This window comes from Anser cygnoides, chromosome 8, assembly GCF_040182565.1.
Source record: "Anser cygnoides isolate HZ-2024a breed goose chromosome 8, Taihu_goose_T2T_genome, whole genome shotgun sequence".
NCBI lineage: Eukaryota > Metazoa > Chordata > Aves > Anseriformes > Anatidae > Anser > Anser cygnoides.
The window spans coordinates 23,261,329-23,284,580 of NC_089880.1; the positions used below are offsets into that span (position 1 = coordinate 23,261,329).

A 23,252-nucleotide genomic window follows, 5' to 3' on the forward strand; every position below is an offset into this window, starting at 1 on the left:
CCTTTCCCAATCTCTCAGCCCTTAAGCCTGCTTCCCCGCGTGCCCCGCGGCCGTCCCACCGTCACGGGCTGCAAGGCAAAGTGTGCCACGTCTCAGGGAAATGAGAAAAACAAATGAAGTCGAGTTTCCTAACAGCGAAGGAGAAGTGTGACTTGGCATCACTAACGCCGTGCTTAACATGCCGGCAAGGTATTTAAAATTGAAGTGCTTGCACACAATTTAAAAATAGACAGTTTATTAATCTAAACTGCAAGTGTATGTAGAAGAGGCCTCGAGATTGACATCTTTGGGATTAGTTTAGCCCTGCGTTTTTCCAGAGGTCATCGCCATGGTGCTCAGGAGGTTTGTGGAATAAATGGGGCCGGCGTTCTTCCCGGGACCACACGCTAAAAACTAATACATAACGTTTAATTTACTGTCTCCATAGCTAGCCCAACCATTTTTCACATAATAATATTGGATTAGAGCTACCAGAGGCTGAGGGGGGAGCTGGAGGCGGGGAGGGTTTGTCTGTCTGTCGGCGAGGAATGGGGAGATGGGTATTTTTTCCCCTTCTCCAGAATACATTGGAAGACGAAACACATTTAACCCTCCCAGCTCCAGGGTGCTCAGCTTATTAGGGGGGAAGGGGCATGAACACTGCTGCAATCAGGAGGTTGTTCCGAGTCGCACTTGAAGGCTTTGAGTCCCTCCAATTTATGGGACACGTGCAATCCTGCTTCAGAAATGATCTCCTCCTCTTAGAAAATAAAAATAAATAAATAAATTATACCAGGAGCATTCTGCAGAAATTCTCCTGGTAGCTCTGCACAGCTGATTAGCGGATAATTGAGCGCCCCAGCGGGGCAATTCCCCCATGACCCCTCTCACCCAGCACCCCAAATCCTCCTCCCCGCCCGCACCCCCGGCCTGCCCTCCCTCCATGCCCACACGCCGCTTTGCTTTCCTCGCCAGGCAGGCTGTCAGAGCCCGGGGATCACATCCTGCTGACTGAACGGATTTGTATGCTGAGTCATTCTTCCACTTGCTCGTATCTTTCCAAAAAATGCACATTTTTTCACGTTTCATTTCAGCCCAGAGGCGAATGTTTCTGGAATGCTTGCCTTTCTCCAAGGTATTATGCTTTTTAATAATGTTGTCACCACACTTGACCTGTCCAATTCAGATGATATCTACACTTCCCTTTGCAAACATACACATCTCCGAGCAGTCATTTATTGTTGGATCTTGCCAGCTGATTCTCGGAAACAAACATCTGGAGAGCTGTGCTTACAGTGTATATTTTTTACAGCGTAGCGTGCCGTATTTAACCTAGTTTAGCTAATTTATATTTTAAATTAGAATTTTAAATTGGATTTCCCCTTCAAATTCTTCTAATAATAAACTTCACTTACAACTCAGCGTACATTTTTTTAAATGCTGTCAAACTCCTGCAGGAATTTTCCTGCTCGGGTTCATTGCCTGTAGAATTTAGACTTACCTACTATTGACTCGAAGTTTATCAGCAATTTCTTAGGTCTCAAACATCGCTGATCTTTTTAACCTTCTAAAAGGCCCTTTTTTTCTGTGCCGCTTATTAAAATAAATAGCATCATTACCGAATGAAGAGGTGGTTGTGCTGCTGAGAGCTTTAGCGTGGTGTACAAAGCTACGGAGAGATGTAGTGGAACTTGCAGTGGTGGGCGAGCGTGCGCTGGCATCGCTCTGTGCCAGCACACCCCCGTGTTGCTGTATGGTTTTCATAGATTTCTGGAGTGTTTTTTTTTCATCAGGGGACTCCCTGGACCCTCTGTGGCATTTGCAGGGCTGTGTGTGTCTGTGCAGTGCTCTGACGCTGTGTGCTGTATAACCAGAGATAAATTATCAGGCACCTGGGAAGCCGTGCGCAAGATGCTCTCCCAGCACAGGAGGGGCACACGTAGAGCAGCGTTTGCTGCCGTGGCTGTTTCATTGCCTCCCCCAGCCCAGGAGTGCTGGGTAGCCTTTATGTTCCAGGGATGCATGCTCATGCTTTCCCTGTAAATAGCTCATCCATCAGATGGGGCAGGGGAGGGCTGATAGGAGAGAAAGCAAATTTAAGATGGTTCTCATCAGCTGAATCACTTTAAATCGCATGTCCCCTGGGCTCTGGGCTGGTGTCTGCTTCTCAAACTGGCAGTGCGTGTTGAAAGCAGCATCAGCCTGACCTCCCTTCTCCAGCCAGCAAACCTGTTGGCCTCTGCCTGGCACAGGTTACGGGGTGCTCCCGCTGCCCCTCCTGGCACATCGCTTTGAGCAGAGAGGTGCCACATAACAGCGCGGGCTGGTTCTGCCCCCAGCCACCACACCAGGGACAACACAACCAGCCCTTTCGTTGCCTGATGTGTTTGCACTGGGCTGGAGCACGCAGCAGCCCCTGCAGCCCATCCCATCACAGGGCAGGTGATAAAACCCCTTACATGTGAAGTGGGAAGCCACCCCCACGTTGCAGCAGTCCCCACGCCAGGCAGACGCGCTCCCCGCGCCTTTGAGGGCAGCTTAGCACAGGGCAGAGAGCCCGGCGATGCTCACAGCATGAATTTCTCCTTTCTCTCGCAGTCAATTTTGTTGTCGGCCTCAATCAAGCGGGAAGGAGACTCTCCGACAGCATCGCCCCACTCCTCGGATGACATCCATCACTCGGACAGATACCAGGTAAGCAGGCAGACACCAGCACTGCTCTCCGCCGTAGCCGGGGAGCCAGCTCGCCCCAGCGCCCACAGCTCTCCAGGAGCTCCCCAGCTCTCGGCTCTGTACCAGTGCCCAGCCCACCTGCCTGCAAACTGGGGACACAACCACTTTGTCCTCGCACGGCCACAAAGGCAGGCTTTTGTCTGCGGGGTCCTCCCAGCTCTGGCTTTTAACCACAGCTGTCCAGAACTACTTTAAATCTTCGTAAAGGTTTCTGTTGCATTGTATTCGTCATCCCTGCCGTTGCTATGGCTGTGTTTGTCATTACGTACCCCATGCCACCATGAAACTTCCAAAGAAGTGATTTTTTTTTTGTAGAAGAGTGAATGATGTCAGCCCGCAGCAGGCCAAAATTCTCCGTTTCGCTGGTGTGCCGCTGCCCAGCAAACTGACTCGTGACTCCCACCCAAATTTTGGACCATCTACGACCATGCCAGCATGTTTTGTAATCCTGCAAGAAATCTTGCTATGCCCAGGGAAGTAGCAGGTCTTGACTTGTTGCAACACACTGAGTAAAAGTTCAGGGAGATGGAACGAGAAAGGATGAGGAAGGCAGCAGCCTGAGTACAGCTCTGCTTGTTGGATGTCTGTGTTTTGGGGGCAGGCTGGCAAGCTCGACTCCAGTTCGAGATAGCTCCAAACAGTTTGGCTGCGAGTCTGTGCTCAGCCACTGGCTTCAAAACCCTGAAAGGCAGCAGATAAAATAACTGTAGCCTTTAGCACAGACCCAAGCATTCCTCTACTTGCCACGGGGACAGGCTGGGTGGGCCATAGCTGTACCAGCCTGGCATAAAACCATGACCCTATATGCTATCCTATCCCTATATCCCATCCTACATCCATGACCCTATGTCCTTGGCAGTGACACCCTGTGCCCAAGGTCAGGGCATCCTGCATCAGACACTTCACACGTGCCAGGTCTGCATTTGGAGCTGCAGGAGAGGCTGATGGCCACTGTCAGGGGTCTAGCCCAGCGGCCCCAGCTAACACATGTGCTCCTGAATATAGGCCTTATTAGTGGCAGAAAGCTGCATTTGTTGCCCGTTATTCTGCCCTCTGTCCTACTTATTGGTGATATTATCAAATACGGGCCAAATCCTTCGGGTTTTGCTACATACTCCAACGTAGCCATCGGTTCTAATTTGGTGTCACATCACGGTTGCTTTACCCTTGTATGAATGATGAGACCTGGTGCAAAGTAAGAGAAGCAAAACCCACAGAAGATACAGAAATGCCTCATTCAGGTAATTCATCTCTCTTTCCCGCCTACTTAATAAGTAGGCTAATAAATAAATTATGTTCCTTCCAAGAGGGTGTGGAAAAGACTTTTGCAATGGCCCCCTTTGTTCAAGAACACCCCTCCTTCCCCATTCCTCCAGATTTCAGTCTCTGTGAAATTGGCGGTCCCTTGCAGTCCTCTGTTCCTATAAATTTTTATTATGTCATACTTGAGGACAAATATTCTCAGCAGAAGCCCCCTCTATGTGCTGAGCCTAGCTGGTCTCTAATGTGTTTTAAGTTTGTGAGTGTATTTTATGGAGGGTTGCAGCCCTTAATGCAAATGCGTAATGGGAGTTGTAAGACCGCACTGCAGGGAGAAAAGACCTCTGGGGCCTGATTTTCATTTACACTTACGCTGGCTGCTTTATGCTGCTCTGGCAGCGTAAAGGGACCTCAGAGTGGGTGCCAGGGTTGTGTAAAGCCTCTGCGTATCCTTAATAAAGCCACAACATCAATGAGAATTCAGTCTTCCTGGCTTACCAAGTGAAATGCTCAGGAACCAGAGCAGAAGGCTCTCAGTGACTTTAAAGGCTGCAAAATTTAACTTTCCATATGCAGAGGTGTGCTGGGATTATGACTGTCCCTTGTGTTTTTTGTGATCTAATGGCAAATATGCATTGTATTAGTAACATGCTAGGGTGGGAGTTATTGGCGTATAGCTTTTCAGAATTCCTATGACTCGCTTTTCTTAGTCCTCATGCTTATTTACCATGGGGATATTTAGGGAAGAAAGAGATTTGTGAAATGGAGTGCTGCAGGAATACTGGCTTGCACAGTGCTTGGGCTGTCTGCATTGCTCCCGGCACAGAGAGGGAGTTGGGCAGCTGCAGGACACGGGAAGGGGGTCTGCCCTTGCCTCCCCCACACCAGGCCAGGTTGCTGGAGTTTGCTACGTGGACAGTGTTCAGATGACGGGGTGGCAGCTGGCACAGTGCAGGACTTGGTGGTATGGGTCGCTGGTGGGTGCTCTTCTTAGGTAGAGGACGTCCTGTCAGCTGGCCTTCTCCTGTGCTCCAAGTAAAAATAAAGCTATTTTGGTTAGACTTAGATTCAACCCTTCCTTGTATCCCCAGTAGAAAAAATCAGGAGCAAATTATAAATCATTTACCGTGTAGGAAAGATAATATTTCAGGCTTAGAGTGGGACCACCTTGTGTGGACCAGCCGAGCCTGCAGAATACTTGTGGCTGAGGAAGTTCAAATGAAGGCCTAAAATCCTTGTCTAGGAAAGGTGCCTCCCTCCACCAGAGCCTCACTGGCCACAGCACCTCCTGAAAAGACAGCTTAATTAATGAAAAGGGTAAAACCAGCGATGATCAGCTTAGATTTTGTAAGCACGGGTATGAGAATAGGGCTGCATTTCAACTTGTGGATGGAGCTGGGACGTACCACGTTAGGCAGCGTTGCGCAAAGCCTACTGGCCAGCACCTGGCCTCACGAGCTGCCCACAACCTTCTGACACAACAATTTGCGTGTGATTTTTATTATTATTATTTTCCCCTGAGGAGGGCTGGGCAGGTTGTCGGGTGGACACCCGAAAAGTGGGCTCGAGGTGACGAGGTGCTGAGGGGACACTGCGAAGAAGGGCACTGGGTGGTACTGGTGCACATGGGCACGCATGTGGCCCTGGGGCCGGTCACCGCGGCAGGACGCAGGGAAGGCCCCAGTGCGCCCTCGATGGCCACTGAGGCGCGGGGAGGCCCTGAGGGCACCTGGCCCTGAGGGAGAAGGCGCAGAGCAGCAGCTGATTGGCCAGCACCACTGGGTTCCAGTCGATCCCAAGGCCCTGATTGGTCACTGCTGTTGGACCTGAGGTGCTCCCACTCCCTATTGGGCAAGGAGCAAAGCCTGCAGTTGCTCCTAGGCCTCGATTGGCTGCGTGGCCCTGCAGGGCAATTACCCCCGAGTCCTGATTGGCCGACCACCCTTTGCCTTTCCACGTCCCCCGATCTCTGATTGGCCAACCCTTCCCGGCTTCCAGCTCTGATTGGCCGGGGGTACGAGGAGGGAGGGGGGAATCGGGGTGGGGGGGGCCGTGCTGCCGCCTGCCGGTTGCCATGGGAACTCCCTCCTCCGCCGCCTGAACTTTCACCCGCTCGGCGGCGGGTCACATGACCGGGGCCAACATGGCGGCGGCCGCCGGGGGCTGAGCGGCGGCTCCTGCCGGGCCGGGCCGGGCCGCGCCGCATCCGCCCGCATCCCGGGCCGCGGGGGGGGGGCCGCCGCTCCGCCGCCCCGCCGCCCGCCCGCGGCGATGCAGAGCGGCACGAGGGGGCCCGGCGGCGGCGGCCGGGAAGAGGTGGGGGCGCGTGGCGGCGTGTGGCGGCGGGGGAAGGCCCGCCGCGTTGTCCCGGGGGGTGGCCGGGCCTGGGGCCTCGTTCCCCGGGAGGGGGGGGGGGTCGCGGGGAGGGGGTGGGGACGCTCAGCGGGTCCTGACGCTTCTCCGCTCTTGTGTCCCCTCTGCAGACCTTCCTGCGGGTGCGAGCCAACCGGCAGACGCGGCTGAACGGTGAGTGCGGCGCCACGGCCCGCCCCGCGCCCCAAAACCCCCCCCCCGGGGGGCCCGGGCCCGGACCCTCCCCGGCCTGGCCGCCTCCGGCAGCCCCTCCCCGGCTGCCAGCCCCCCGGGGTGGGATTTCCACCGCCCGGGTCCCCCGAGCGGGGCCGGGGCCCGCCGCTGTAAGGCCCGGGGCCCCGTGCTGCGTTTCCACGGCACGCCTGGCAGCATCGAGGTCTCGCAGTAAACTTTTAAACCAGCAGCCTCTGAGCCTCTGGGCGTGCTTGCATCTGACGTCATGGTTGTTGTGTTTGGTTTTTTTTTTTTTCTCTCAAACCCGCGCATGCTGGTGCATTGCTTTTAATCCCATGTTTCTGGGCGTTTATAACAGCAAGAGGACAAATACGTTTAGTGAAGAGTCTTTTAGTACCCAAAAACTAAACCAGAGACCATTTTCTTTCACAGAGGTCCATCCCTGTGTTTGTAAATCAAGCGTTACTTTCTTTACTTGAGCAGAAGTTCAAACTCTTCCCAAACTTCAGAGAAGTCAGAACTTACCACTTAAATAATAAAAATATTCTGTCATCTGATGTTACAGATGACGAGTTTTAGCTGGCCCAATAGGTACCACTTAGCTTAGTTTCTCAAGCCACCAGGCTTGTCAATCTTGAGCTTCCTGCTGCAATAGTGTAGGACAACATGGGTGACATTGTGATGATGCCATTTAGTTAGAAAAAGGTAAAGATATCTTTACAAAATAGCAAAAAGCTTTAGATTGTGCTGATGCCAAAACAGTGTGCTTAAAGTTGGAGTACTACGTTTAGTATAATCTTAAATAGAAGTTTTATGAAGTTACTGACCCAATGTCCTTACAAGGAATATACACCTGAGTTCAGAGATGGCTCGGAGACTCTGAAATACACACCCTGAGGGCCAGAACCTGTGAACTCTTGAAGGTCTGTCAAGTCATACATTAAAGAGATGAGTTACCTTGCATCAATTTTGGGTAATTGTTAGCACGTGAGCACTACCAGATGAGCGCAGTGGGCTGCCAGTGTTTGCAGGTAGTCCCCTTTCCTGACACAGACTTCAGATGACTGAAATGCACTCGGATGTTACCCTGCAGTGACTTGTTTTGTGTGACAAAGGTCTCTGGAGTCAGTGATGTCAAACCGTTTCTTTATCATTTTTGGATAGTTCAGTCCAAGCTCACACCTTCCGCCTTTTTTCAGGCCAATAATTTTATTTAAAAAAAGTCTGAGCCAGGCTTGAGAGCTTCTTGGCATTGTGGAGTCCTTCAGGATGAATGGAAGCTCTTGATGACAGCGTGCTCTGCTGAACTGGCTCAGCGGGGCTTCCTGATCACGGGCTGTGATCTAGGAACTCGTCTTGGACCCTGTTTTGGGATCTTTTTGTGAACCTGGGCTTGTCAACTAAAGGGAGTCTCAAGTTTGCTCAGCATTTGCATTGCTTTTGCTGAACCCTTTACTCTGTATATATATTTTGGGGTACAGTCAGAAGAACTAACAGCCGTATTGCAGGTGAGGGCATTTGATTAATTTATATATAATACACTTTAATTCTGGTGTTTCCTGGCTGTTCAGCTCTATACCCTAACAGTACTAGGTCCGGAAGTTAGGAGGCTGAATGCAGAAGTATTAGCTGAAATGCTTTGGATCACAAATAAAGTCAAACTGGATCAAAATTGGTTCCTCCTGACTTTAGCTTTTTATGATTCGTGGTTATTGTTCACAAAACATCCCCACGGTGATGCCTGGCTCACTCCTATGCTGTTAGATTAGTATCCAGCCAGATGGTTGGATAGGTGTACAGCTCCTTTCAGTGCTTATGACCACCAAGCTCTGCCTGCTTTCTTCTTTCCTCCTCAACAGTTGTTTGTACTAAAATAACTCGTGGTATCCATAAGCTTTGCCACATTATTGTTAAACAGTTATTTAAGCACTGTTGCTCCAGATGGAGAACACTTGAGTGCTGTGGGGGAAAAAAATGCTTATTTGTCTACATCTTGTGTTTTAATGAGCATCTAATCAATCACACAATTTTATGGCTTGCTCTGTGAGATTGATTTCCTTATCCCTGTCAGTTTACATTGTCAGAAATTTTGTAGGACTTGTCCAAAGACATCTGGCTCTTTGTTGAATGTTCTTATTGACACACTGAAGAAACTTCGCATATAGAAAACTCAGTCTGTCTGTCAATGAAAAATGTACCATTTTGTTCATTTCCGTTACGTTCTAAAGGTATTTTTCAGTATCATTGCTACCAGTTTGTCTTGGTATCTCTAAAGTTTCTTACCAGCTGAGCTCCAGGATCGCTTTGGGAAACTCCTCCTGTAAAAGGAGACCTGTGGTGTTTGCTCTTCTCCCACGTTGTCCTTGACTCAAATCTCAGCTGCCCTGGCTTTTTGTGCCTGAGTCCCGTCAGATCTCCTGGATTTGTTTCATCCCATTGTGGTCGCTTCAGGCAGTACAACAAGAGCTAAGAGAAGGTAGAGAGGGGGGCGTCTTCCGTGAGCTGCTGTTGGCCTGGCTGCCAGGTGGTTAGGTCCCGATAGCTACGTGGTTTGCAGGCACCTGACACTTCAGGATTTTAATTCTCTAAGTCAAGCTTTTAACTTAAATTGAGCTGTAAGTAAGGTGAATGCATTTGCAAGCTTTGGAGCAGCAATGTTCTGTCTTTCAGGCTCTTGACTGAGTGTTTGTATCTGAAGCTCCCCGTCAGTCTCAGTGAGCTAATCCAGCACCTTTCACCTGTGCTAAACTCACTTTGCAGAGGCTGTGTCCTCACGAACCCAGGAGTATGAGATGCTGACTCCTTACAAACCCATGTGGGAAAGAAGGCATTTCTTTCATTTGCCTTGTTTCCAGTGTCACCAAAGTCGGAACTTTTAGCCACCCTGCAAATTGGTGCTTACGGAATTTAACCTGCTTAGGTGCTCGTTCAAAATCAGAAGCACAGAGTTAGCCGTTAGTCTATCAGAACGTGGATTCTGCAGGTCAAGGCTGTGCCGCCCTCAGAGAATAGTGTCAGACGGAAGATCGCTGAACGTTATCTGTGTGGAAGTTTGGCTGTGCAAATGTGAAAGCCCCATTGAGACCCTTCTGTGAATTTGGCCCTTAATGTTCTCTCTCAGGCAGATGAGCAGCAAATTACACATAAGGTCCGAAACAGATTTATTCTTGACCATCTGTTTTCCTGCTCTAGCATGTTCTTGAGGTGGCTTTTTGTACTCGGGCGTTGTTGCCTGTGTTCCTTGGATCAGATGCTCCTCGATAAGTTGCTCGGCCCCAGAAGCTCTTTGTCATAAGTCCAACAAAGCGTAAGCACTTCTTAAAACTTTTGCAGTAGATTTGTAGAGGGTAGGTGCTCGGATATCTTCGATTCAAACTGAGGGGTGTTTGCAAAGTCAGCATTCTCGGCAGAGCTACAGAGTAAGTCCTTACAAAGCTCCTTTTGCAACTGCCTGGGAAACCGGCTCCAGTGCTGATGGTGCCCCTAACGGAATGCCGAAGGGTTTCTTGTTGGACTTGAACCAGCACCAGCACATCATGGGCTTCTGCAGCTGACGATGGGTGGGGGAGGGAGAAAGCTAGACGGTTTTCACCGGAAAGGAGACAAAAATGTTTCCATTTAATTTGATTGGCCTGCCATTGCAGGAGCTGCTAATGATGTCTGCATGGGGCTCAGGGGACCACTCAAACTGGTGGAAGGAATCATAAGAGATATTGCTAGTAACTTAATCATCTCCTTCGATGCTGCAGGAGAGCTTTGTGTAGTGTCCACTGCTGGATGCTCTGTAAGAGCACTCCTGAGGTAATTAGACTGCCCTGTCCTGAAGGTGAATTTTTGGTTACCGGGGAGGGCAGCAGTCAATGCTGAAACCCGTTAGGTTTTCTCCCAGGAAACTTTCGTGGGCTAGAGGATAACCTGATCTGTAGGCATTAATAAGGTTTAGCCTAGATAGGAAGAGCCCGCTGTGAGAAAAGATGCTGGGTCCCTTCTGCCCATAAAGCAGCACTGCCTGGCTCCTTCTGTCCCTTCTTCTGGGAAGGCAGGGGCATCCCAGAGGCATAAGGGGATTTGGAAACCCAGGTGCCGGTTTGGCTCCTCTTTCTCCTGTGCAAGCAGCTTCTCCCCTGGTGCAGGCCAGAATGAGAGTGACCCCACGTTAGAAAAGGGAAGCTTCCTTAGCCAGCTCCTGAGTTACGATGGGAGATGTTAACGTAGACCCGGGTCCTCGCAAAGGGTCACCTTGAAAGGTGCCCTTCATGGGTGGGGGCCACCTTTCTGGGGGCTTGCAGGCTCCCAGCACAGTGCTGGTAGGGCTCAGAAGAGAGGCTGTGTCGTGCTCCCCGCTGGTGGTGTCAGCAGAGCAATGCTACGAGGGGACGTGAGAGGACAAAGTGCTCGATGCTTTAGTGCAACCTGAGGGAGAACGCGCCCAGCAAGAGCACTGCGTAAAGTACGTCTGTGAGAAGGGGGACCTTCAAGGTGCTAGAAGCCCTCGGATGGCCTAATAATAATTATTAACGTTAATAAAAAGTAGTGAACTCCTCACCTCCTGGCAGAAGGCTGGAATAATAACTACAGAGTCTTTGTTCAGGTGGAGATAAGAAGGGGTCAGCCCCGTGCAAAGCCCTGCTTCCCTGAGCTCAGTCCTTTGCAGCCAGACCTCCTCCGGCTGTGTTTTTATCTCCCTGAATTACAAGAGGGAATGGCTTTTTTTTTTTTTCCCCTCTCCCGCCTGCGACAGGAGTGTGGGGGAGAGGGATTAGTGAGCTAATTAGAAATGATTGCATCTATCAACACTAATTAACAATCCTGTGGTCTCACTCGCGTGTTCTTTTGAGCTGTTCCCCGTCGGGACAGCGCCACAATCACCCCGTGCCTTTGGGGCCGCTCTGTCCCCGCTGCGCTGATTGGAAGTGATAGCCGGGTATGGAGAGCGCTGCTCGGGTCGGGCTTCGGAGGCCGCAGCTTTGCCTTTCCTTTCCTGCTGTCACCAGGGGCACCCCGAGCCTCCGTGGGCACGGCGCTGCCACTGCCAATGACCACGGAATGAAAATGGCAGGGGGATTCGGTTTCAACACCTCTTCCCGTCCAGTGGCTTTCTCACTTGTGGCACTGGAACTGAAAGGGCTGCTTCTCCGAGAAGCCAAAGGAGCCGCGAGAGGAGCTGTCCGCTGGGTCTGGCATGGAGCTGAAAGAGCGCGGCTCTGTTCCCGGCTCCGTTCCCAGCTCTGCTGTAGCACTTCTGCGAAGCAGGTGCTTGTTGTGGCAAAAGGATCCCAGGAATTTATCGGTGCAAGGCCTGAAACACGATGCTTTCCTTTTGTGCGTGGGCTGGAGGAGTCTGGCAGTAAAAAAAAAAAATCCAAAATACTGATAAATGTGTCAGACAGACTGACTGACCTGGATTCATCCTACCCAAATACTTTACCTGCTCCTTCCCTGCATGTTTAAAACCAGGATGAGGTGAGGGAAGGATGTCTGTGACCAGGAGAGAGAAGGCTTCATTTCTGCCTTCGTGCGTTTTTCTCTGGTCAGATGGGTGTCTACTGGGGTATGGTAGAGTCAGGTTCCAGCTTCCTCTCCTGTTTTGTGCTGGCTCTGCGGAGCTAATGAGGCAAGGAAAGAGCATCTGAAACTTGTGTGGAAGGGCCGTGCTGGAGGATGCAGGTACTCACTAAACCAGAACTCCAGAAGTCTCTCATGCACTGAGTACAAAGCATGGATTAACTGGGGCTGCTGCCGGTAACAGGGCTGCGTGACCTTGGTTAGGAAGAGGAGGAGGGGTGGCTTTGGGGGCTTCAGGAAGGGAAGAGAAAACAGAGAAGCCGGGGGGGTGGTCATTGTTTTATTTAAAAGTGGAACATAATTCTTTTGGGCACGCTGAAATCAGAAATAACACTTTGTAATTAATGTTTGCTTCTGTTTTGACTGGAAGTAAAGCGGTTTACCTTCCGGAGTAAAGGTTGGCAGTGTGAGGAAAATAACTGGTTTAAGCAGACGAAATAGGAGGGAAACTAGCAAAAACATCCTCCTAGGAGTACTGAACTACCTGAAGCGTGCGGAGAGGCAGGTGGGCTATCTGCCTAGCGCAAGAGAGGAATGTGGAACTTCAGCAAACAAAATCCAGACAATTGCTGAAAGCGGTGTGCATTTACTCAAGAGGGTCGTTGTTGTTCCAAGTGCCACGTCTCAGAAACACTCCTGCTTTAGTCTCAAGTCGTCTCTTATTGTAGGAACGTTACGTTTGCAGAGTCCTTTTCATGAAACCAGGAACACAGGTGTGTTATGGAGGGAGGGGGTTTGGGATTTTCTTCCAAATCTGCTCTTTCGGTGCAGAAAAGCATTGTCCAGGAAAGAATTTTTTGCTGTCTTAATCCTAGAGCATCACAGAGTGTAGGGGATGATGAGTATTCCTAATTCTGGGTTGTGGGGAAGCATGTCCTAACCCAGAGAGTCCCACGTGCAGGGAAGCCAACAGGAAAGCCTTGAAAGAAGCCTTTCAGGTCTGTGTCGGTGCGCTCAGCTAAATCATGACAAATCACTTGGTGATGTGAATGCACTAAACTGACATATTTTAGAAAACAATTGACAGAAACTTTCCCCATACCCTGGTAGGGTCCTGGCGTTCCAGCACCTTTCTCCTCGTTGCTGGCTGCAGGGAGCTGTTGATCTTCCAGTCCGCAGGCACAAAGGCTCTCAGAGCACGCCGCAGCGCTCGCCACGTCAGGAACGATTTCTGGCTAACGCAGCTTTTTGGTGGTGTCATCTCTCATTATCACTTGGGCTTTCCTTGGGCTTTTCCTTGTCTCTCATTCAGAATTTTGACCTTCCTTATTAATTAAACAGGAACTTTCCTGCAGCCAGTGATTGAGTTATTCGGTAATACCTGCCTAAAGCCATCATCATAAAGGACAGAAGTTCTTTTTAATGCAAATCATTCGGTTCCAGATGTTTTGATCACATTAAACGATGGCTCAAATTAACCAGAGATTGGATTAAGCAACAGGCTACCTTGGCTGCTTTTTCTAATCATCGTGATTCCTAACGTGTTTGTTTCCTAGTGCGTGCCCTCACAAAGGCGGTGTAGCCCCCAGTTTCTCTGCACAAGTAAATAGTGAAATAATGAGAGAGAGAGAGAGAAGCTATCTAGGATAGGTGCCTCATTTTTACCAGCAAGGATCTTTCCATAAATGTTACCTGCTACTAAGGTGCTACTCTGACTTCTTTGTGACAGGCTGGGAAGGAATTATTTAGGGTGTGCAGATCCTGAGAGTGATTGTAACCCAACTTGTCCAAGGCTTCTGGGGCACTACACCAGCTCTCTGTGGTCTGAGCTAGTTTCTGTGTAGGGAGCGGGTGAGTCTCGCACTCGGGAGGCGTGATCCAGAACAGGGTTCAGTGGCTTGATCACTGAGACTTGAAAACAATTTCAGGCTTCCAAGAGAAAGTATTTTACCATTTGAATAACATACTTAGGGTTGTGCAGTAGGCGTTTGCTCTCCTAGCTCTGAAGTTGTGAGCAGCTGCCTTTCTGAAATCAGGTTACACTGAGCCCCAGGTTACAGGTTTAATGTGGAAAGCACTAAGTACAATTCTCCATGCTGTTTAGGAAGTCAGAAAAGGGAGTTGCAATGGGATTTTCTGGTGTGAAATCTTACCGTTTCTGCCAACAAGGTTTGTTCTTTGGAGCTGAGCACCCAGGGAAAAGTGGATCTGCAAACTTGACATGTCTTCCTTTTTTCTTTCCTTGGTTTCTCCATGCAGCTCGGATTGGAAAAATGAAACGGAGGAAGCAAGACGAAGGGCAGGTATGTCCCCTCTGCAGCCGACCTCTGTCAGGATCCGAGGAGGAGATGAGTAGGCATGTGGAACAATGCCTTGCAAAGGTAGAGGCGCAGCAGGATCGCCAGCTGCCATTCCCTTCTCCCTACTCCCAGCTTTGTCTGCAACTGACCTAATGTGGGGCAAAAACTAACATTGCTGAGCTCGCAGGCAATGCTAACTGTGTCTCCCTGAGATCTGTAGTCACTTGCCTTTGTCTTGGAAGATGGATTCTTCTGGATTTTCTCCTGTGTCGCATTAGTGACTTTTTTATTTCATGCACCCTTTCACCGTTATTGAAGTTGAAGTTGTAGACTGTGAAGGTAGAGCTATTGAAGTTTATGAAGCCTTTTGTAGGACTTTATGCTTCCCGTGGAGCACAGCAAGAAGAGTTCTTTCTGATCTCTGCCTTTGACAACATTAGAATTATTTTTTGTTGGCTTCTTTTGTAAGACTGGCACTTGTAAATGTTGCGTGACCACCTTACTCTAGGAGGTATGTTTGAGCAGAACCATTCTCTTGCTGTTCTTCCCAAAGACGGGAATAACGAGGAACAAGCTCTAGGGGAAAGAGAGTTGCCATAGGGCTTTTCACACTTGTTTTGCAGAAAAGCCCACAGCAGAGAACAAATTCATTCTTGTTTCATCAAGGGGTGCATGATGTAAGGAGGGGTGTCTTTTGATCAGTACACCCAAATAATGTGCTGTGGGAGAACATTCCTTGCCAGTTCCTGTAGCTTGGGAGCTTCTCTGTGCTGGGGATCAAAGGAATCTGTTGCTTCTACGATAGAGAGGGAAATCATGCATGCAAAGTAAGGGAACGCATGTGAAATGCACGTGTGTCGTTGTAGGAATCAGAGCTTAAATTTCTGTGCGCGAAAATGATGCCCTCTTGCCACTTCTGATCTTAAGGTTGTCGCGTTTGTCTAGTGCTGATTCACTTCTAGATGACTGGGGATGGGGGAGGGAAGCAGATGCTGCCCTGGGAACAGTCCAGCTTTCCTTCTCCATCCCACCCTGAGCTGTTAACCTCAAAGAGCTATTTCGTGCATCTCAACGCTCTGCCCCTGCTTTACCCCGTGCAGAGAGAAGGTTCCTGCATGACTGAGGATGACTCTGTGGACATCGAGAACGAGAACGGCAACCGCTTCGAAGAGTACGAATGGTGTGGGCAGAAGAGGATACGGGCTACTACTCTCCTGGAGGGAGGATTTCGAGGTGCGCCAATGTTTTGGGGTCACTTGTGAATCATTCTGCTGTTGAAGTTGATCGTTGCTTGTCTTTGAAGGGAGGGACCTGGAAATCTCTTTCACGAAGGGTGGGACCTCACCCCTTTGCAAGAAAGTAAAGCAATTCCAGCTTTCTGCCCCTCTGGAATGATCAGAGTCAAAATTTCTGCAAACCTTGAACAAAAGCATAGCATTATTTCTTGCTCGAGAAATGTGGCAAAAGAGGGTATGAGTAGGAATGGGCAGAATGGGGAGATCATTTGGGGAAAATAGCTTCTTATATGTTACACATAGTAAGATATACGTGGAAATATGTGAAGAGAGGGAAATAGAAATGAAATTGTAAAAATTCCCAGCCTGGAGTGACGAAAGCTGGTGTATCAGCCTCTGGTGATGTATTGAAGGTGACAGCTAAGTCGCTTTAGCACCTGCATAAAATATTAAAGGCCCGGTTGTGCATTTATCACTCCATCCCTTTTAAGGTTGATAAATGAGAATCCAGGAACCTGCTCTGCACCTCCAGCAGTGCAAGCCCTTAGGGCTCCCAGACAAACACATTTTATTTTTCCTTCTTCTTCTGCTCCTTCCCCAGTGACGGGGAAATCAGTTACTGAGGAGAGAGTGAGTTATGGCAAAATTTGACCTCTCGTGAGCTTTATTGGTGAATGTAATTTTAGCTGGAAACCTGGCCCCTTTCTTACACTCAGCCCTTTGGCCTCGAAGAGGAGGATTTACTAAACTGTTCTTTGGCACGAACCTCTGGCACTAAGGGGAGCCTCTCGCAAGCAATCCACGCAGTGCATGCCTAATGAGGGGAGCAAAGCTGGCTCCCTCCGTTCAATAAAGAGGATGGGATGTGATCTCTTCCTATATCAGCTTGGATTTTAATTTAAAATATCTCCAGGGGAAAGGCTACTAAGTAAGGGACTTGGACTTAAAAGCCAGTCATGTGCTCAGTGGCGAACTGGCACTCCTGCTCTGCTCTTACCTTCCTCTGAAATTAAATTGTAGCAGAGCAGATGATCAGGAGCACAGAGGTGAAGGAACAGCTTCTTCGGGTTTTAACAGCTACCCAGCAAAGCTCACGTTGTTTACTTCCCATGTCTGTGGCCTTCATTTTTGTAACTTTCTTTTTTCCCAGTGTGGAGAGCTGAGTCTGTGATTCGAGGTAGAGTTCTGATGAGACCGTGCGGGGCCTTAGGCTTTTCTTTAGTGCAGTTATTACAATCAGTAGTAGGGAAGTGTGGGATGCCTCTATGTCACTGTCACTACTGGTCCTGATGAGAAAAGCTACTCAGGTCATTTCTGAGGCTCTTTCTGCACAGTTTTCTCCTTCACCCTCACCAAACAACTGAGTTTTTGAGAACAGTCTTCCAGTTCCTTTGGTCCTGACATTGTGGTATCTTCACCTGGATAATATTCCTAGGCTGTATAAATGCAGAGTACTTACTCCTTGGTGGTACTTCCTTATTTTAACTGGAACTCTCAGATGTGCTATTTGACATTATATAAACCACCAGAGGTTAGCTGGACTTCAGAAACAGTCAGGGCTGTAACCTCTGCTAGATGGCTGCATGTGCGTAGATGGCTATTTCTGTATTTGATGCACAGAAAATAGCCTTGATTCCATCAGGAATTATGGGGGTCTGTCTCTGAGACCTTCATGACACCTTGAACGTTTGGTTACATGGACAGATCCAGAAAATGATCAGAAATCTAGAACGGACTAGATACAATTCAGACACCCTCTGTAATTGCTCTGATGGGAAGGATATTTGGATTATACTCCTTCCCCTTTTGGTGCAGGATGCTCTTCCCTAAGCAGGGAACATTTTCCCACCAACTTTCTGCCTCGTGTTTTGAGATGACCATCTAATATCTGCAGGCTACCTGCCTACCCTACACAAGAAGTTTTCATAAAATTTGGGATGCGAAGCAAAGCTGGGATGATCTGACTTGTTAGCCGATTGTATTTCTTTTTAAGCAAGTTACACTTTTTCATGCTCCCGTTAGTGGTTCTCATGTTTTCTCTGGCTGCTGGCATTCAGAGGTCTTCATCGGTCAGGCCTGCTTTGTGCACTCTCGAGTAAACTTAAGGTGACTGTCTTTTTCCATTCTCCGCCAGTGCTGGTTCTTCCCTTGTTTTAGGGACAGAATCCCTAATGCACAACCCTGAAGCACAGCATGACGTTTTAGAGATGCTCTCCAATGCTTAAACCTGCTTTGCCTGGAGTTGGCAGGGCCCTCGTTAACCCTCCTCACCCGAGGCTCTGTGTTTGGCTCCGTTCCCTTTGCTGAGAAGCGGCAGCGATGTGGAAATCGAAGGCCTTTCACAATGCCAGACAGCCTTTGCCAGGCTTCAGGGATGTCACCAACGTCTGAAGAGTTGACGTGGGGAAATACATAAAACCAGAGGGGAGAATAAATGGCCGTGTGTCTCAATCAACTTCAGTTTTAATGGCGTGTTGCTGGGAGGAGATGTCACAGCCGGGCGGTGGGGGGAGCAGGTCACTGCGGCCATCTCAGAGGCATCTTGGAGCACCGGGCAGCCTCACAGAACTGGCTCAAACTTAGGCCCTGGCTACTGTTTTTTATTGTTTGGTTTTTTTTTGGTTAATGGACAAAGTTCCTCACTCTTGAGGTGAAGAAAACTTTGTTAATTTTATGAAAGATCCCCTCAGGTTCTCAGGTGAGGGGAGGTTGGGAGATCTTGGGGTTTTTCGTCTTGAAAACAGAAGTTAGGGAAATGAGCACCCTGCTCAGATTTTCTGGAAGATGGTCTAATGCTGGAGAGCAATCACAATCTGAAGGTCTCACCTCTGTGGTTCCTGGGATGAAGCTTTCTTGCTCCCAAAGCTCTTACAGGGAAGACTTGCTCCTCTCTTCTAAGGGCTGTCTTAGGAGGTGGAAATTCTTTGTTTTCTGCGTTGGTGTTGCAGCTACAAACCCACAGTGGGCTCTCGTGCACCAGAGCCAAATGTGCTTACCCCAGATTGGAAGAATGCGGGATGTAAATGCATATCGTTGTCAATTATATAGGATTTGGCCCCACTTCGTTTCAGCAGAGGCCCTGTTTGAGGTAGGAATTTGTATCTGGAGAAGTTTCTTGTGTTTGGGATGGGCACAGGAGGCTACCAGCATGAAATGCTGCTATTCTAATCGGGCTCTCACTTCGAAGCAAAAAGCTATACAGAAGTATTAATAAAATCTATTCCTACCTCAGAACTGTTACAAGACTAAAATCTCCTTTGAAATACCTGAATACTTGGTAGCCATCTGTCCCCATGTCTCAGGATCATCCCTCTCCGATGGGCTTTGTTGCAGGAGATTATTTCATGCAATCTTTGTCTAATGAGTTTCTCTGTTTAGGAAGCCAACAAGGCTTCACAAGTGAAAGCATCAAGTGGCTCCCTCTCTGATGTTTTTTTTACCACTCAACGTATTTGTAGCAGCTCTTCTGTTCCTCTCCAGAATGGATGCACGTTACCCTCAGTGTTTACACTGTAAGGTTATCCCTTTAAAGAATTCCTGAGGGAAGTTCAAAAGGTTTTTTTTTTTTTTTTCCTTTGAAAGATTCAGTGTCTCTTTTTGTGTGTACGTCTCTTACTTGAAAGAAAGAAAAGGGAGGGGGGGAGTGGAAAAAAAAGTGCTTTATCTGAAAAGAATCGCATCAGCTTCGCGCTGATAGAAGCCGCTGTCATCTCTTAAACGGCTTAGCACAGTCAAAAGGCAAGAGGACTTAAAACAGTGTCTTACACAGGGATCGATGGGTGGAACACACAACTCCTAACTGCAAAAAAAAAAAAAAAAAAAGAAGTGCAGGGGGGAGAGATAACGGTAATGATTGCATTGAGGGAAGCTTGAGGGTGGCTTGTTCTTTGTAAGGCGGCTTCAAAGGTGTCTGGAGCGGTGCCTGAGCAAACTGTCCTGTGAAGTCGCTGCCTCTGTAGGGCTGCGGGAGGAGGGAGGGGGCCGCTCGCACCCTTCTGTTCCTTAGCAGATGGGACAAAGTGGATTAGTAAATGCCAGGGTAGCAGCTCCCTTCTGCCACCCGCGCGTTTGAGGAGGGATTTTTGTCACTCGATCTCTTCCGTGCCCTGGGAAGGGAGTTTGCCCAGGAGAGGGGCAGGAGGCGAGCTGCGGCCGGGGCCGTCGGCGGGGGACGGGATGTCAGTTTATCGATCGCACCTCAGTCAGGAGAGCTGCAGGCGCAGTGCTCTGAGCACGAGCGGCAGCGTGCTTAATGTGATTGAAAGGCAGTTAAAATGGCGGTGACCTTTTCAGGGGGAATTAGATTGCCTGCCAAGAGTGGTTAGAGGGAGTGATAACGCCAGCTTGAGGAAGCTGTCCAGTTTGCTTCAAAGGGAGGGAGACAGAGACAGGGAAAGCAAACTAGCAGCAAGTACCATTTAAAGCACGAGCCGCGCGGTCTGATAGAACAGAGATTGCTGTCCTCTTTAGATATGAAAAGATTGAAGAATTGTAGCGAAGTTCTCCCCACCCGTGCTGTCCTCCTTTTTTCCCTTCCGTCCCCCCCACTGCAAAACCCTCCTCTGGGCACAGTAGCAGCGTAGTCACCGTTGCTCTTCTGGGCTTCTCTGCTTCAGCGGATCAATTGCCTTGAAAATAAGACAGAAGAGGGAAAGACTTTGAAAGCGTTAAAATGGTAAGCAGGGCGTTTTCAGGGAAGGATGCTTTCTAAGAAAGATCAACACGATGACAAGGATCCAGCTGATGGATTGCAAATAACTGTGAAAGAAGAAATGGGGATTACTTGACTCAAGTTTCTCTTTATTTCTCCATTCTGCCCTCCTCCCAAGGTAGCAAAGGGCTTGTTATCCATTCATTAATGTCTTTAACTGGTGCTGCTCTTTTCTCTTGCTAACGTATGCAAAGAGAGACTTGGTAAAGCCTTATAAGCTGTAACAAACTACAGTTATCCCAGGGTGCCCGTTTGCATTGGATCTCATGTCATGTACAGTTAGGGCAGCTGTGTGGAAAGTGGAACTGTATTAAAATGTCTGAAAGTTTACAGCAGATGGCTGTAGTCCCACAGTCAGCTTTATCTCTGCAGGATCAAGATGTGCTTCAGTTTGAAAAGCAAATGTTATAGACTAGCCTTCTTCCTCCGTAGGCTAGTTGTCCAGGAAAGAGCTCTATGGCAATAGCTACGCGCTCCTCCAATTTATTCTCCTTCTAAATACCTGTAACATCAGAAGGTGTGAGTATTAACATCGTAAGCGTGAGGTCCTGTCTTCAGGATCTAAGTAGATGCTTTTCATTTCCTCTGCCCCAGCAGCAGGTGTTTGTGAACACAATGAGTTTGCTTGTGTCTGGTAGCTGCCTGGGCAGAAGGCTCCAAATAGGGGCACAGCTGAGTTTTCCCTCTTCTCAGTGCAATGTAATGAACATGAAATGAAGCTCTTGGAACAAAACTCTACAAACTGTATGTATGTGGGGAAACTGAGGCATGAAGAAGCATGCTATGCTTCTCTAATGTTATAAAGGTAGTGGGAAAGCTTGCAACAGAGCTTGTAACAGCTAGAACCCCACTTAGCAGCAAGTTGTGCTCTCTTTTTCAGATAAAATATAATGGGGCACGCAGGAAAGCTTCTGTAGATGGGGGGATTTTGCATGTTTCAATGTGAGCGGCTTCACGCTGCATTTAGGGTCATACCAATAAGAGGGTATAAACTGATCTTCTCAAATTCAGCAAATGAATTTGATCTGAGAAGTAAAAGTGTGGCTTCTCCTAAGAGACCACATGGGAAGTAGAATATATCGCTGGCATATTTAGGTCATTTTTAGAAGAATGATCAAGTAACCAGAATCATCTTCCCCATTTCGGTGGAGATGAGTCAGAATTCATTCATTTCACCCTGGCAGGCTAAAGCAGACTTCAACTTGGATGCAAGAGGAGTCTGTGGTAAGAGCACAGGAAGTCTTTGCCATAATGAAATTCTTAATCTTCCTCCCACTTAGCAAGAGCTCAGTTCATTGCCTTTCTCTGTCACACTTCCAGCTTCAGCTTTCATCATGGCTCATTCTGTAAGGTGAATGCAATTCTGCATCTACGCATTGGAACATCCTTCCCAGACCCTCACTGTTCGCATTTTTGCTTTCCCGTGTTTGGTTTGTTACCTTCTGCTGGTCACTTCTACCCGTTGTAAGCTCCGAAGTGCGTGAGATGTATAAATTCAATGTTTTTCAAGTGATTATTTTATGCCTTAACCCCTCTTTAGGGGGCTGCTCAGTCCCAGAACACTTGTATGCCTTACCTCAGCCCTTGTGTAAAATGGTGGTAATCCTGGTAATCCCTCCATTGCTGAAGGACAGTACTTTGTACTCGTCTGATGGAGTAGCCCAAGCATTTCTTAACGTGTGCACCTCTCTCTGTTGAGAGTAAGTACTTGTCTGTAAGGTAATGCTTGAGCTAAAAATGCTACAGATCTATTTACATAGCGAATATACATATATATGAGAATCAGATGGGCTCTACCTGACTTTCTTCACACTTTGTGTTGATGTATAGAATCTGAGGGATTCTGTAGCTAATAAATGTCTCTTGGGTACTGTACTGTACGTTAATATCAGAAGCTGACTGTAGTCAGTAGCACTAACAGGTGAGAATAATCCATGTTTAAAAAAATAATACCGGAATTCCTACCTCACATCGTGAGCCACCAAGTAAGTGATGCTCGGTGTCTTGTGTGTTTAAAGTTCACATAACGCTTCAAGCAACTGCGTTTTCATTAGTGTGGAACACGATGTAATCAGTGGGACTCAGCAAAGTAAAAATCACTTTAAAAAAAAAAAATACTTTATAGGCAGTAGCAGTCATGATTGCTGATATTACGTTTTCATTAACTTTAATACATGCAAAAATCTAAGAACCTAATTTTTGTGCTCAAACTGCCAGAACGCATTAGCTGAAAGGAGCACAATGAGCTAAATCTTGCTGTTTGATTTACGTAACACCGACAGTCATTCTCACCAGAAAGAGTTTCTGAGGGAAGAAGGGGAATTCTCTCCATTTGACAGCATTATGTACAATACCTGGGGGAGGAAAAGGGATGTCTGTCACCCAGCAACAGAGGAAGAAGAAAAAAAATTAAGAAGAAAACAGCAAATGCTGCTGTAAAACCATGAAAATTGGCAGGGGGAGTAAGGGAGCAGGTAGAGCACCTGAAACTACTCAATTTTTTGAAATTGACTGGATTTCAAGTTGACAGCATCCCTTTAAACTTCAATTTTCCTAGATTTCAGACATGTAGTGTAAGATCTTCCAGTCCCATCTGCTGTTCTTGCTTAGCCGCTCTCTCCAATCCATTTTTCTAGTGGCCTGTCTGCTTTAGTTCTGAAAGTCCGAGCCTTGAAGACAGTCATTTGATAATTTTTATTTTTTTCCCAAGCGCCTGCAGTTTTGCTAGCACCGCAACCTACTTCTGGGAGCCTCGGGTCAAACTTCAGCCGTAAGCACCGAAGGCTTGATTGACGTGATTTTAATAGCATTTTAGAATACAGTTGTTAAGTCATGGGCAGTGAGATTTTTCTAAAGGAAAAGGGAGCACGGGTCTCAATGGCTTTAAACAGCTCCTGTCTCCGCATGTCGTCTCTTACACTCGGCGGTGAAATGCATTATCGAGTAGTGCCCGGAAAGTGGCTAACTGCGTTTGACACACGC

General features: G+C 48.3%; 1 protein-coding gene across 7 annotated transcripts in view; it reads left to right on the forward strand.

Annotated features, from left to right (window-relative positions):
• RNF220 (ring finger protein 220) overlaps window positions 1-23,252 on the forward strand; it is a 195,490-nt gene that overhangs the window by 132,900 nt on the left and 39,338 nt on the right. For 4 of the 7 annotated variants that reach the window (XM_067001752.1, XM_067001750.1, XM_067001753.1 and 1 more), the window contains 4 exons: window positions 2,578-2,673; window positions 6,456-6,498; window positions 14,284-14,405; window positions 15,425-15,557. In XM_067001752.1, the coding sequence (XP_066857853.1) occupies window positions 2,578-2,673; window positions 6,456-6,498; window positions 14,284-14,405; window positions 15,425-15,557 (394 nt within the window). Of the gene's footprint in view, window positions 1-2,577; window positions 2,674-6,100; window positions 6,289-6,455; window positions 6,499-14,283; window positions 14,406-15,424; window positions 15,558-23,252 lie in introns of those variants that run through there. The other 3 variants (XM_067001754.1, XM_067001755.1, XM_067001756.1) reach the window with 2 other exon arrangements.